The following is a 16,248-nucleotide window of genomic DNA, read 5'->3' on the forward strand; positions in this document are numbered from 1 at the left end:
AAATCTTTGAAATTGTTGCATTTTATATTTTTATTCAGTGTGGCTAATTTTACACCGCAAGTCAGATGTCTCTTTGCCGAAAATGGTTCCGTGTTTGCAAACCAGCTAACGTTAGCTAGCTACGTTGGCTATTAGCTCCTATATGACAACTCAGCACCATGTTTATCTAGCCGGGTAGCTCGCAAAGTAGCTGATCTAGCTAGCTATCACCACAGATGAAAGGGTTAGTTCTGATAATCTTTGTTAAAAGGTCACATAGCTATATGCTTAGCTAGCTTGCTTATTGCATGCATGCATGTTGACACGAGCCTTATTAGTGAATTCACTAATATTTGTAACAGGAGTTTGATTTTGGTCACTGTGTCAATTCATCAATTTCAAAATGCTGCACCTTTGTTAGAGATTGAGCCGCCATGCTTTTGCTGCTGATTTTCCCAGCTAGACATTCCTCGGCATTGTGCAGTGCTCATGGCTCAGACGGTGAGTGGCGGCTGGTATAGTCCCTCTACATCGCAAAGCTGGTGCTATCGTCAAAGCTGGTAGAGAAGGGCCGATAGCCTAGAAAAGGCCAATATCAGCCTGATATATTGAACTAGACGATTATTGGTCGTTCTTTAGTCATCTTACGTAGAAAATAGTCCTGATAATATAGACCTAGGTCTACATAATATCCAAAACAACTAACACATTCATCAATTTTGAGTCATTTTAATTGTAATGTCATGTCTTTCTACTCAATACCGAAACTAATTTTACCAAGTCGTTAAAGTATTTATAATTTTAAGTGTATTTTGGATGTAATCAAAGCATTAGAATGTTCTAGAGGACACTAGTATTTACCCTGGGGGGAAGCGCGCGCCCCCACCCCCCGGCACGGAGCACCCTGGCTGGCTACTTTTTTTTTATTTGGCTGGCTACTCCATGTACTTGCGGAAGAAACATTAGCCACACAGTCAGCTATTCAATATCTGCACTGCCTGCGGGTAGAAGCAGTCTCCAACCAGGTGGTTTGAGATTGCCTGACGGACCGTAGGGGTGACAACAGTTAGTGAATGGGGTCCTTGGATATAGAGGTTCTTGTTTGGATGCAATTTGGACATGTGAGGAGGATTCTGATGGTGGGTGTCTGTTTACCATGTAAGCCTACAAATAGCACAGAGTAGCAGGATTAGTGGTAAAGGGTCCTTTTACTTTTTGGTATGCTCATTGACGTTACAGCATTGATATTATAAATGCCTGTTTGGTTGGCACATGAGTGAGTTTCTGACTTTGCCGTTACTAGAAGGGTAGGCTTGTTTTTAATCTTTCTCTCCAGGCTGGAAATGTAGCTCTCACACATGGCTTAGCTGACACACAGATTACTGCACGGAGTAGATTTTTCATGTTAGTCAGAACTCTCCCTCTGGGTTAAATTTATTTCTGTGGCACCAGGAAAATGTGGTGTGGTGTTGCATACAGAGGACTCGTTGACTGTACCAGGTGGATAGACATGTAGCCCATCTTGCTCGGCTGATCAACATGCCTTGGTGGGTGGAGTGCACTGTGCTCACTTGTCACGTGCTGGCCGAAGAAAGTAGCGCTTAATCCTTCAAACAAAGGCCTCGCTTAGCTGGTCGTCGACAGGCCCCAGACAGTCCTGCAGGCAATGCCTGCACTGCTTTGTCGGCCGCCTGGCCCCCCGCCCACCCTCCACCACTTAATGGCCCTGATCTGATGCGATTCACATGACCAGGGCACATAACTTCCAAACCCTTCGCTGTGATGACGTTTCCATGGTTATGCCCGGATGCCTCCCTGAAGGCACTGTTTATTAGCGCATGTCATGGTTTACCTTTCTATTTTTTTGGTGTTTTGACAAATGATTTCTAATAGCAAGCTTATTATTCGGAGCCCAAAATGAGCTTATATGTGTCAGGTTGCCCTGTTATTGGTTTTGGTCTCTTTTTTGTGTTAAATTGGCAAGGCAGGATTCTGAGTATGAATGGAGCAGTGACAGAGCCAGAGTAAGTCTATATGTGAAAACCTGTGTGACTACGTACACACATGAGTAAATATTAAGTGGAGGTGCTCCTGTACCCATCTTATTTTTCCTATTTTGTTTTCAGTGTTAAAGGAAAGTCAGATTGGGCTCCCGAGTGGCGCAGCGGTCTAAGGCACTGCATCTCAGTGCTAGAGGCCTCACAGACCCTGGTTTGATTCCAGGCTGTATCACAACCGGACGTGATTGGGAGTCCCATAGGGCGGTGTACAATTGGCCCAGCGTTGTTAGGATCTGGCCAGGGTAGTCAGTCACTGTAAATAAGATTTTGTTCTTAATTGACTTGCCTAGTAAAATAAGATATATGGTGGGCTAGATGGGGAGCTATTGCTATTGTTTACTCAATGAAAGAGACCTTACCTTAGAAGCTGTCAAATTGGGCTGTAATGTAACATTTTATACACTTGTCAACCTGGTTTAAACTTCTCATGATAATTCAAACGCATGTGCCAGGACGGGTAGGTGGGCTAAGATGTGGTTTAAAAATGTAGTCAGAGCAGTGCTTCAGAGGTGTACCCAGCTGCTATTTACTCAGGGGCTAGAGGCAGGCAGGGAAGCAGCTCTCAGCCCACTGTGACATTCACACAGCCATGGCAGAATTGTAACGCCCCATTTTGGGAGACCAGTAGAGGAAAGCACTAACTCTCTAATTACCTCCCCACCCCATCTCCCCTGGGCTCCCCACACAGTGATACACAGAACTGGGATAGTGCTAACCTTTGGATGCGTGTTTCAGAGCTACGTAACCTCCCCGACATTAGTCTGCCACAAGTTCAATAAGCCTAGAATGTCCTGCTTGTTTTAAACAATCGGTCGAGACATCTTTAGCATAGACTATCCAAGTATGCTATTATTGGAGAATGCTGTTTTGAAGTGACACATTAGAAGTTTGACAGCATGTTAGATGTGTCTCTATCTAGACAACTTGTCAGGCTGAAAGGGAAAAAGATATGCAGATTGCGGGTTGAAACAGTCCATTGTCTGATATAGCTGTGATAAAGTAGCCCAAAGATATTCAGCTGTTGGACTACATTTGGAAATCGATTGTATTATGAAAATTCAAACATTCTATTTATTTTGATAGCCTAGAAAAATTTGTTTACAACCGATCTTTGTTCCAAAGAAACTGCTCAGTTGGCCACAGCTCTTGTTTCTTGGAGACAGGACTAACTGCCTCCTTTGTGTGGCTGCGTTTGTTATTTCTCTCTTTTACACTGTGCTCCCCCCTCATTTCTTTCCCTCTCTCGCTCTATTTATGTTACTGTATAATTCATCAAAAGTGGAGCAAAAATGTTTTCTTGCTTAGTTTTCTGTTGCCCTCCCATACCCTTTCCCATGACCAGACTGTTTGTGTTTATGGGGGATGGCACTCATTTATGTCCTAGTTAGAAACTGTTATGTGACTGTTGTACAATCATCAACAAGATGGTGGTAGTAGTGTATGTTGGAGAAATATTGTGTACTCCCCTGTATGTTTGCTCAACCTAAATCTTTGGATTAAAAAAGCTAATCCCAGAGAATTAGCCTTTTGATAAGTGTTTAGATTTCTCCACAACAAACATTTATATAAGTGTCTGAGTGCTGCTAGGACCATTTGAATGACTGAAGTATTTTCCCTGTTCTGTCAGGAGGCGAAAATCATGGTGGTGCCGTGCCCCAGTGTCCAGCCCATCGAGGCGGCCCTGGAGGACTGCACGCGTAACGTGGTTCCCATCATACTCTATGTGCTCAACCAGGACACCCTCACTGCCGAGCAGGTGGCCGAGCTGAGGAAAGTCAAAGATACGCTCCCCTTCCCCATCTTCTTCATCCGTATCCCAGCCGAGGCCTCCCCCGAGCCCAGCCGGCGCCTGGAGAGGGAGAAGAGCCCCCTTTACAAGCAACTGCTGTCCCTAGGCTTTCTCAGCACCCCAGTAGGGAACTGTTCCTGCGGAGCCCCCTCCCAGACGCCCAGCCTGGCCACCAAGCCCCAGAGCGTACTGGGGGAGGCCTTTGAGAGGCTACACCGCCTCCTGGTGCCCTTCACCCGTCAGGTGCTCCACTTCCAGCATGTGGAGGCGGCTAACCTGCTCAACGGGGTGCACTGCCGCTGCCTCGACCTCTTCATCAACCAGGGGAGTAGAGGGACTTCTGTGTGGGATTCAATCAATTAGCTAATTAAATCTATATAGTGTCACAATGTGTAACAGAAAGTTGTTTAATTTGAAGTAGAGAAAAATGATAGTGGTGGCAGAGGCTGACTTATCCTTCTCTCCCTGGCTGCAGGCCTTTGACATGCAGAGGGACCTGCAGATCACGCCGCGGCGGCTGGAGTACACGCGGGAGAAGGAGGGCGAGTTGTTCACCTCCCTGATGGCCATTGCCAACCGCAAGCAGGAGGAGATGAAGGAGATGATCGTGGAGACGCTGAGCAGCATGAAGGAACAGCTGCTGGAGGATGCTGCCAACCTGGAGTTCACAGGTACACAGTCCAAAGGCCAACTAAAGACTGATGCTGTCAAAAGTCTCTGAGATAATAGCATACCATAGCTGTACTACTGACCCCAAACTGACCTTCACTTGGTGATGGATGACACTGAGTTGACAAGACACAATCTTGAGGTGACCTGTGTAGGAACTAAAAGGACCTTAATTGTTAATGTGGGACACACAGCTGACACAAAAAGTAGATGCAACCAAAGACATGATTAGTTGCAAAATGTGGAAGTGTCAAATAGTTGGCATGGTGGGGGGTGAGAGGGAGGAAGATCTATTGTTCAGTCAGCAGCAGGTGTCAATATGGTACTTTGCCAAAAACATTGAATACTACTTGACAGCTTACAAATTATGCATTTAATGTAAGACCATTTAGCCTACTTGAAAAATGTCACTGTGAAATTTCACCACATTATCTTTCACTCACGCTTTCATTCAATGTGTCTTTCTCTGACCTCACAGACCTCATAGTGGCGACCAATGGAGAGCCTGTTACTTCAAAGGTTATAAAATCCTGCATCCACCAGATCCAAGAGCTGATAGTTGTGAGGTTAAACCAAGCGGTGGCCAACAAGCTGATCAGCTCTGTGGACTACCTGAGGGAGAGCTTTGTAGGAACCCTTGAGCGCTGTCTAAACAGCCTGGAGAAGTCCAACATGGAGTCCTCCGTCCACAACGTCACCTCCAACCACCTCAAACAGGTGTGTGTGTGTGTAAAGTCACAACGTTAGCTAATAGGATTCCTCAAAAGATGACGTAAAAGACTATGTATGTAATTACATTTTTCTCACGAGACAGTTGTTTTAACTTAAATAATAACATCTTGTTCTGTTTTCTCTCATCTCTCTGCCTGTCTTGGTCAGATCCTTAACGCTGCCTATCACGTGGAGGTGACCTTCCATTCAGGATCCTCTGTTACGAGACTTGTCTGGGAGCAGATCAAACAAGTAACAATTCCCAGTCAAGCCTCTGGAATATGATTTTTTAAATAGTAGTTTTTTGGAATAACAACAACCTTGATTTGTCATTAGCAAAATAGCAACTCACAAATGCTCTCTCCTGCTTTCTCTCCTCCCCTATGAAGATCATCCAGAGGATAACGTTTGTGAACCCTCCTGCCATCACACCAGAGTGGAAGAGAAATGTGGCCCAGGATGCCATAGAGAGCCTGAGTGCTGCCAAGCTGGCGAAGAGTATCTGCTCCCAGTTCAGAACACGCCTCAACAGCTCCCACGATGCTTTTGCTGCCTCCCTGCGACAGGTACACCAACCCAGCCTTGGCTAATGTTTTTGTCTCAAACTGGAAACCTTGTTTTTCATGCACCTTCACACTCTCCATCTGGTTTTGCCTTGGCTGCTACTTTCTTTCCCAGCGGGAAAAACTGTTTGCAATTATGTTAAAATTAACTATCAACCATTTTCTTGTTGTGATAATGACATTTCAACCAGTTTTGCCAGGTTCTGTTCATGCTATGTCTTGGGACTCTCAGCCTGCTTACTTGCAATGTCTCACTTAAGCCACTCGTCAGTCATGGCTTTTGTTTTGAAACAAGTTTGATTTTCTGTTTGAATTTCTTTGATCTCAATGATCAAATTGCTGTGAGGGTTGTCCCCACGACTGAGAATGTGATTGTCATGATTGCTAAAGACCCACTGTTTTTTTCTGATGGTGTTATGTGGAGGAATGTCGTAAACATTTGTTGGAGCATACTGAGAAGCTGTGTTTGTTTTGTACAATTGCCTATGAGATTTCAACCAATAACATGTATATGTGTAGCTGGAGGAAGGTCACACGGGGCGGTTGGAGCGTACTGAGGACCTGTGGCTGCGTGTGAGGAAAGACCACGCCCCACGGCTGGCCCGCCTGTCTCTGGAGAGCCGCTCCCTCCGAGACGTGCTGTTGCATGGTGAGTCTCTCTCTCACTCACTCACTCACTCACTCACTCACTCACTCACTCACTCTCACTCATATTTATACAGTGCCTTGAGAAAGCATACAGTGCCTTGAGAAAGCATTCAGTCCCTTCGACTTTTTCCACATTTGGTTACAACCTCGGCAATCTACACGCAATACCCCATAATGACAAAGCGAAAACCTAGATTTTTTTATTTGTAAATGTATTAAAAAGATGCCTTATTTACGTAATTTTTCAGACCCTTTGCTATGATACTCAAAATTGAGCTCAGGTACATCCTGTTTCCATTGATCATCCTTGAGATGTTTCTACAACTTGATTTGGAGCCCACCTATGGTAAATTCAATTGATTGGATATGATTTGGAAAGGCATACCTGTCTTTAAGGTCCCACAGTTGACAGTACATGTCAGAGCAAAAACCAAGCCAGGAGGACGAAGGAATTGTCCGTAGAGCTCTGAGATAGGATTGATGGGAGAACTTTCCAGAAGGACAACCAATCTCTGCAACATTGAAGGTCCCCAAGAACACCGTGGCCTCCATTCTTAAATGGAAGAAGTTTGGAACCACCAAGTCTCTTCCTAGAGCTGGCTGCCTGGCTAAACGGAACAATCTGGGTACAAGGACCTTGGTCAGGGAGGTGACATAGAACCCGATAGTCACTCGGACAGAGCTCTAGAGTTCCTCTGGAGATGGTTGTCCTTCTGCAAGTTTCTCCCATCTCTGCAACACTCCACCAATCATGCCTTTATGTTAGTGCCAGATGGACGCCACTCCTCAGTAGAAGGCACATGACAGCCCGCTTGGAATTTACCAAAAGGCACCTAAAGACTCTCAGACCATGAGAAACACGTTTCTCCGGTCTGAATAAACCAATATTGAACTCTATGGTCTGAATGCCAAGCGTCACTTCTGGAGGAAACCTGGCACCATCCCTACGGTGAAGCATGGTGGTGGCAGCTTTAAGCTCTGGGGATGTTTGTCAGCAGCAGGGACTGGGAGACTAGTCAGGATCGAGGCAAAGATGAACGGAGCAAAGTACAGAAGTCTTTGATAAAAACCTGCTCCAGAGCGCTCAGGACCTCAGACTGGGGGCGAACCTGATCGAACATCTCTGGAGAGACCTGAAAATAGCTGTGCAGCAGCAACGCTCCTCATCCAACCTGACATAGCTTGAGAGGATCTGCAGAGAAGAATGTGAAACTCCCCAAATACAGGCGTGCCATGCTTGTAGCGTCGTACCCAAGAAGATTTGATGCTGTAATCGCTGCCAAAGGTGCTTCAACAAAGCACTGAGTAAAGGGTCTGAATACTTATGTAAATATGATATTTCAGTTTTTCGACACTTGTTTTTGCTTTGTCATTATGGGGTGTAGATTGAGAGGGGGGAAAAAACATTGAATCAATTTTAGACTAAGGCTGTAACGTAAGTGTTGAACAAGTCAAGGGGTCTGAATACTTTCCGAAGGTACTGTACGTACATACACACACACACACACACACACACTAGTGGTGCGCGGGTCAGATGTTTGTAAACCCGCACCCGCCCGCAATTGCTAATAACCCATCCACAATCGCCCGACTATATGTGAAAAACTGAGGCCTGCGCCCAACTCTTACCTGCAAATATAGAAAATACACTATACAGTCAAAGACGGCAGAATGATTTTTTTTTTGACAGGGGGGCAGGATTTTTTGGGGCCTGATTTGAGATGTTTCTGCTTATAATTTCTGACATTTTGGTAAGCCTTGTCTATAATTAGATGCATACAGATTCTCTTCGGTCATATGTTGCCCTAGAAGACTAGATAAACCTTTACTCGCCAGAATGTCATAAATCAATAGAATGAATGCTTCAATCTAGTTGACATCGGTAAAGTTTTCTGTCATCTTTAAGGAAATGGAAAGCTGTTAAAACGACCCAACATGTTTCTGATAAGATTTCAGGTTTGGATGCATATGTTATGTGGTTGAAATACTATCAGCTTTTATGATGCTGATAAATATGGTGCCGCTACAGATGGTATCTAACTGAGCATTCGCATTCTCTCAAGATGCTGAAAGAAATATCATATTTCTTCACTCCTGTTACCGAGTCAGCATTTTGCCTACATTTGGTGTATAATTTTACTGCAAGAAATGCTTAATTATGCAGGCTATGTGAGTGATTGTAGATCTAAAGATTTCAGTTTCCATTTAACCCATCTGAACAGTAGACTGCACGGTACAGAGTCAATGTTAGGGGGAACTGGTTAGTAGATAATAATAAACAGAGTTGCAGCAGTGTAAAAGAAGTGTGTGGGGGGTGGCAAATAGTTTGGGTAGCCATTTGATTAGATGCTCAGGAGTCTTATGGCTTGGGGGTAGAAGCTGTTTAGAAGCCTCTTGGACCTAGACTTCGCGCTCTGGTACCACTTGTTGTCCGGTAGCAGAGAGAACAGTCTGACTAGGGTGGCTGGAGTTTTTGACAATTTTTAGGGCCTTCCTGACACCGCCTGGTATAGAGGTCTTGAATGGCAGGAATTTTGGCCCCAGTGATAATTGTTATATATATATATATATATATATATATATATATATATATATATATATATATATTTATTTATTTATTTATTTATTTATTTATTTATTTATTTATTTATTTATTTATTTATTTATTTATTTATTTATTTATTTATTTATTTATTTATTTATTTATTTATTTATTTATTTATTTATTTATTTATTTATTTATTTATTTATTTATTTATTTATTTATTTATTTATTTATTTATTTATTTATTTATTTATTTATTTTATTTATTTATTTATTTATTTATTTTATTTATTTAACCAGGTAAGCCAGTTGAGAACAACTGCATCCTGGTCAAGATAAAGCAAAGCAGTACGACACAAACAACAGTTACACATAAAACAAACGTACAGTCAATAACACAATAGAAAAATCTATGTACAGTGTGTGCAAATGTAGGGAGGTAGGCAATAACTAGGCCATAGAGGCGAAATCATTCAAATTTAGCATTAACACTGGAGTGATCGATGTGCAGATGATGATGTGCAAGTAGCGATACTGGGGTGCAAGAGGGTAAGTAATAATATGGGGATGAGGTAGTTGGGTGTGCTATTTACAGATTGGCTATGTATAGGTACAGTGATCGGTAAGCTGCTCTGACAGCTGATGTTTAAAGTTAAAGGGCGATGAGACTCTAGCTTCAGTGATTAAAAAAAAATATTTATATATTATATATATTTATATTTTTTTTGCAATTCATTCCAGTCATTGGCAGCAGAGAACTGGAAGGAAAGGCAGCCAAACGAGGAGCTGGCTTTGAGGATGACCAGTGAAATATACCTGTGGAGCGTGTGCTACGAGTGGGTGTTGCTATGGTGACCAGTGAGCTAAGGCGGGGCTTTACCTAGCAAGGACTTATAGATGACCTAGAGCCTGTGGGTTTGGCAATGAATACAGTTGAAGTCGGAAGTTTACATACGCTTAAGTTGAAGTGATTAACTTGTTTTTCAACCACTCCACAAATTTCTTGTTAACAAACTATAGTTTTGGCAGGTCAATTAGGACATTACTTCATGCATGACACAAGTAATTTTTCCAACAATTGTTTACAGACAGATTATTCCACTTATAATTCATTGTATCACAATTCCAGTGGGTTTACATACACTAACTTGACTGTGCCTTGAAACGGCTTGGAAAATTCCAGAAAATGATGTCATAGCTTTAGAAGCTTCTGATAGGCTAATTGACATCATTTGAGTCAACTGGAGGTGTACCTGTTGATGTATTTCAAGGTCTACCTTCAAACTCAGTGCCTCAGCTTGACATCATGGGAAAATCCAAAGAAATCAGCCAAGACCTCAGAAAATAAATTGTAGACCTCCACAAGTCTGGTTCATCCTTGGGAGCAATTTCCAAATGCCTGAAGGTACCACGTTCATCAGTACAAACAATAGTAAGCAAGTATAAACATCATGGGACCACGCAGCCATTATACCACTCCGAAAGGAGACTCGTTCTAAGGTTTGAAAAGTGCAAATCAATCTCAGAACAACAGCAAAGGACCTTGGGAAGATTCTGGAGGAAACAAGTACAAAAGTATCTATATCCACAGAAAAACGAGTCCTATATTGACATAACCTGAAAGGCCGCTCAGCAAGGAAGAAGCCACTACTCCAAAACCGGCATAAAAAAGCCAGACGACGGTTTGCAACTGCACATGGGGGCAAAGACCATCGTTATGTTTGGAGGAAAAAGAGGAGGCTTGCAAGCAGAAGACCATCCCAACCGTGACGAACGGGGGTGGCAGCATCATGTTGTGGGGGTGGCAGCATCATGTTGTGGGGGTGGCAGCATCATGTTGTGGGGGTGCTTTGCTGCAGGAGGGACTAGTGCACTTCACAAAATAGTTTTACTTTCTCATGATGCCATCTGTGGATATATTTGAAGCAACATCTCAAGACGTCAGTCAGGAAGTTGAAGCTTGGTCGCAAATGGTTCTTCCAAATGGACAATGACCCCAAGCATACTTACAAAGTTGTGGCAAAATGGCTTAAGGACAACAAAGACAAGGTATTAGAGGGGCTATCACAAAGCCCTAACCTCAATCCCATAACATTTGTGGGCAGAACTGAAAAAGTGTGTGCGAGCAAGGAGGCCTACAAAGCGGACCCAGGAATGGTCCAGAATTCACCCAACGTGTTGTGGGAAGCTGGTGTTGTGTAAGGCTACCCAAAACGTTTGACCCAAGTTTAACAATTTAAAGGCAATGCTACCAAATACTAAACTTCTCACCCACTGGGAATGTGATGAAAGAAATAAAACCTGAAATAAATCATTCTCTCTACTATTATTCTGACATTTCACATTCTTAAAATAAAGTGGTGAGCCTAACTGACCTAAAATGGAATCTTGGATTAAATGTCAGGAATTGTGAAAAACAGAGATTAAATGTATTTGGCTAAGGTATGTAAACTTCTGACTTCAACTGTATGTAGCGAGGGCCAGCCATTGAGAGCATACAGGTCGCAGTGGTGGGTAGTATATGGGGCTTTGGTGACAAAACGGATGGCACTGTGATAACTACGTCCAATTTGTTGAGTAGGGTATTGCAGGCTATTTTGTATATGACATCGCCGAGGATCGGTAGGATAGTCAGTTTTACAAGGGTATGTCAAATCAAATCAGCATGAGTGAAGGATGCTTTGTTGTGAAATAAGAAGCCGATTCTAGATTACATTTTGGATTGGCGATGCTTCATGTGGGTCTGGAAGGAGATTTTACAGTCTAACCAGACACCTAGGTGTTTGTCGTTGTCCACATATTCTAAATCAGAACCGTCCAGAGTAGTGATGCTTGTCGGGTGGGAGGTTGCGGGCAGCAAACGATTGAAGATCATGCACTTAGTTTTACTAGCATTTAAAAGCAATTGGATGCCATGAAATGAGTGTTGTATGGCGTTGAAGCTCGTCTGGAGGTTTGTTAAGTGTCCAAAGAAGGGGCAGATGGATACAGAATGGTGTCGTCTGCGTAGAGGTGGATCAGAGAATCACCAGCAGCAAGAGCGACATCATTGATGTATACAGAGAAAAGGGTCGGCCCGAGAATTGAACCCTGTGGCACCTCCAGAGACTGCCAGAGGTCCAGACAGCAGGCCCTCCAATTTGACACACGGAACTCTATCTGAGAAGTAGTTGGTGAACCAGGCGTGGCATTTGAGAAGCCAAGGCTATTGAGTCTGCCGATAAGGATGCAATAATTGGCAGTCAAAATCCTTGGCCAGGTTGATGAAGACGGCGGTTGTGATATTGTTTAGGACCTTGAGCGTGGCTGAGGTAAACTCAGGACCAGCTCGGAAACCAGATTGTATAGTGAAGGTACGGTGGGATTCGAAATGGTCGGGGATCTGTTTGTTGACTTTGCTTTCAAAGGTTTCAGAAAGGCAGGGCAGGATGGATATAGGTCTATAACAGTTTGGGTCTAGTGTGTCTTCCCCCTTTGAAGAGGGGGATGACCACCGCAGCGTTATAATCTTTGGGGATCTCAGACGATACGAGAGGTTGAATAGGCTAGTTTAAAGGGGTTGCAACAATTTTGGTGGATAATTTTTTAGAAAGAAGAGGGTCCAGATATTCTAGCCCAGCTGGTTTGTAGGGATCCAGATTTTTCAGAACATCAGCTGTCTGGCTTTGGGTGACGGAGAAGTGTGGGGTGCTGAGATGTTGGCCATGGTAGGGGTAGCCAAGGTGGAAGCATGGCCAGCCGTATAGAAAAATGCTTATTGAATTTCTCGATTATCGTAGATTTATCGGTTGGTAACAGAGTTTCCTATCCTCAGTGCAGTGGGCAGCTGGGAGGTGCTCTTATTTTCGATGGACTTTAGTGTCCCAAAAGGTTTTGGAATTAGTGCTATAGGAAGAACATTTCTGTTTGAAAAAGCTAGCCTTAGCTTTCCTAACTGACTGAGTATATTGATTCCTGACTTCCCTGAAAAGTTGCTATTCGATGCTAATGCAGAACGCCACAGGATATTTTTGTGCTGGTCAAGGGCAGTCAAGTCTTGAGTGAACCAAGGGCAATAGCTGTGCTTAGTTCAACATTTTTTGAATGGGGCATGCTTATTTAACTTCTCTAGGGTAGGGGGCAGCATTCTGAATTTTGGATGAAAAGCATGCCCAAATTAAACGGCCTGCTACTCGGGCCCAGAAGATATGATATGCATATAACTGGTAGATTTGGATTGAAACACTAATGTTTCCAAAACTGTTAAAATAGTGTCTGTGTATAACAGAGTCGATTTAGCAGGCAAAAACCTGAGAAATCCATTCAGGAAGTAGTTTTTGTTTTGTAGTTTTCCATTCAATGCCATTACAGTATCCATTGACTTAAGACTCCATTTGCAGTTCCTATGCCTTCCACTAGATGTCAAGTCTTTAGAAATCGTTTCAGGCTTGTATTCTTATAAATGAGGGAGTAAGACCAGTCTGAACGAGTGGACCCTACAGTGTCACAGAGCTTTTTCATGCACGTGTGCATTTCTTGTTTACCTTTTATATTGATGACGTTATTGTCCGGTTGAAATATTATAGATCATTTAGGCTAAAAAAAACAACCTGAGGATTGAATATAAACATTGTTTGACATATTTCTATGAACTTTACGGATACAATTTGGATTTTGTGTGATTGTTTGGACTGCTTTTGAACCTGTGGATATAAAGAGACTTCATCAAACAAAAATAACATTTATTGAGTAAATGAATGTCTTCTGATTGCCACCATATGAAGATCATCAAAGGTAAGGGATTAATTGTATCTATTTCTAAGTTTTGTAACGCTTCTGCTTGGCTTGTTACTGTTTAATAATTTGTCAACTGGGTTATGTTCTGGGCTAGGTATGCTTTCGCCGAAAAGCATTTTATAAGTATGACACTGTGGTTGGTTTAACAAGAAGTTAATCTTTAAACCTATGTAAAATGTTTTGTTTTCTGAATTTTTAAAATGAGCATTTCTGTATTTGAATTGGGTGCTCTGCAATCTCACTGGATGTTGGCTAGTGTCCCACGTACCCTAGAGAGGTTAAGACTGGGAGGAAAGCACTTTTGAAGAGGAACCAGGCATCCTCTGACAGGATGAGGTCAATATCCTTCCAGGATTCCCGGGCCAGGTCGATTAGAAAGGCCTGCTCACTGAAGTGTTTTAGGGAGCATTTGACAGTCAAATCACATTTTATTTGTCACATACACATGGTTAGCAGATGTTAATGCGAGTGTAGTAAAATGCTTGTGCTTCCACAACAACTACCTTATACACACAAGTGTAAAGGGATGAAGAATATGTACATAAAAATATATGAATGAGTGATGGTACAGAACAGCATAGGCAAGATGCAGTAGATGGTATAGAGTACAGTATATACAGTGGGGCAAAAAAGTATTGTCAGCCACCAATTGTGCAGGTTCTCCCACTTAAAAAGATGAGGCCTGTAATTTTCATCATAGGTACACTTCAACTATGACAGACAAAATGAGAAGAAAATAAATCCAGAAAATCACATTGTAGGATTTTTAATGAATTTATTTGCAAATTATAGTGGAAAATACGTTTTGTCAATAACACAAGTTTATCTCAATACTTTGTTATATACCCTTTGTTGGCAATGACAGAGATCAAATGTTTTCTGTAAGTCTTCACAAGGTTTTCACACACTGTTGCTGGTATTTTGGCCCATTCCTCCATGCAGATCTCCTCTAGAGCAGTGATGTTTTGGGGCTGTTGCTGGGCAACACGGACTTTCAACTCCCTCCAAAGATTTTCTATGGGGTTGAGATCTGGAGACTGGCTAGGGCACTCCAGGACCTTGAAATGCTTCTTACGAAGCCACTCCTTCGTTGCCCGGGCGGTGTGTTTGGGATCATTGTCATGCTGAAAGACCCAGCCACGTTTCATCTTCAATGCCCTTGCTGATGGAAGGAGGTTTTCAGTCAAAATCTCACGATACATGGCCCCATTCATTCTTTCCTTTCCACGGATCAGTCGTTCTGGTCCCTTTGCAGAAAAACAGCCCCAAAGCATGATGTTTCCACCCCCATGCTTCACAGTAGGTATGGTGTTCTTTGGATGCAACTCAGCATTCTTTGTCCTCCAAACACAACGAGTTGAGTTTTTACCAAAAAGTTATATTTGGGTTTCATCTGACCATATGACATTCTCACAATCTTCTTTTGGATCATACAAATGCTCTCTAGCAAACTTCAGACGGGCCTGAACATGTACTGGCTTAAGCAGTGGGACACGTCTGGCACTGCAGGATTTGAGTCCCTGGCTGTGTTGTGTGTTACTGATGGTAGGCTTTGTTACTTTGGTCCCAGCTCTCTGCAGGTCATTCACTAGGTCCCACCGTGTGGTTCTGGGATTTTTGCTAACCGTTCTTGTGATCATTTTGACCCCACGGGGTGAGATCTTGCGTGGAGCCCCAGATCGAGGGAGATTATCAGTGGTCTTGTATGTCTTCCATTTCCTATTAATTGCTCCCACAGTTGATTTCTTCAAACCAAGCTGCTGACCTATTGCAGATTCAGTCTTCCCAGCCTGGTGCAGGTCTACAATTTTGTTTCTGGTGTCCTTTGACAGCTCTTTGGTCTTGGCCATAGTGGAGCTTGGAGTGTGACTATTTGAGGTTGTGGACAGGTGTCTTTTATATTGATAACAAGTTCAAACAGGTGCCATTAATACAGGTAACGAGTGGAGAACAGAGGAGCCTCTTAAAGAAGTTACAGGTCTGTGAGAGCCAGAAATCTTGCTTGTTTGTAGGTGACCAAATACTTATTTTCCACCATAATTTGCAAATAAATTCATTAAAAATCCTACAATGTGATTTTCTGATTTTTTTTTCTTCTCATTTTGTCTGTCATAGTTGAAGTGTACCTATGATGAAAATTACAGGCCTCTCATCTTTTTAAGTGGGAGAACTTGCACAATTGGTGGCTGACTAAATACTTTTTTACCCCACTGTACATATGAGATGAGTAATGTAGGGTATGTAAACATTTAGTGGCATTGTTTAAAGTGGCTAGTGATACATTTTTACATTATTAAAGTGGCTGGAGTTGAGTCAGTATGTTGGCAGCAGCCACTCAATGTTAGTGGTGGCTGTTTTTCAGTCTCTCGGTGCCTGCTTTGATGCACCTGTACTGACCTCGCCTTCTGGATGATAGCGGGGTGAACAGGCAGTGGCTCGGGTGGTTGTTCTCCTTGATGATCTTTATAGCCTTCCTGTGACATCGCGTTGTGTAGGTGTCCTGGAGGG

General features: G+C 42.9%; 1 protein-coding gene across 3 annotated transcripts in view; it reads left to right on the forward strand.

Moving 5' to 3' along the window:
- Positions 1-16,248, forward strand: part of dstyk (dual serine/threonine and tyrosine protein kinase) — a 39,516-nt gene that overhangs the window by 10,721 nt on the left and 12,547 nt on the right. For all 3 annotated transcript variants that reach the window (XM_021569346.2, XM_021569349.2, XM_021569348.2), the window contains 6 exons: positions 3,667-4,152; positions 4,304-4,499; positions 4,976-5,214; positions 5,377-5,460; positions 5,598-5,774; positions 6,291-6,420. In XM_021569346.2, the coding sequence (XP_021425021.1) occupies positions 3,667-4,152; positions 4,304-4,499; positions 4,976-5,214; positions 5,377-5,460; positions 5,598-5,774; positions 6,291-6,420 (1,312 nt within the window). The remainder of the gene's footprint in view (positions 1-3,666; positions 4,153-4,303; positions 4,500-4,975; positions 5,215-5,376; positions 5,461-5,597; positions 5,775-6,290; positions 6,421-16,248) is intronic.

Source organism: Oncorhynchus mykiss, chromosome 17 (assembly GCF_013265735.2).
Source record: "Oncorhynchus mykiss isolate Arlee chromosome 17, USDA_OmykA_1.1, whole genome shotgun sequence".
In the NCBI taxonomy this organism is placed as follows: domain Eukaryota; kingdom Metazoa; phylum Chordata; class Actinopteri; order Salmoniformes; family Salmonidae; genus Oncorhynchus; species Oncorhynchus mykiss.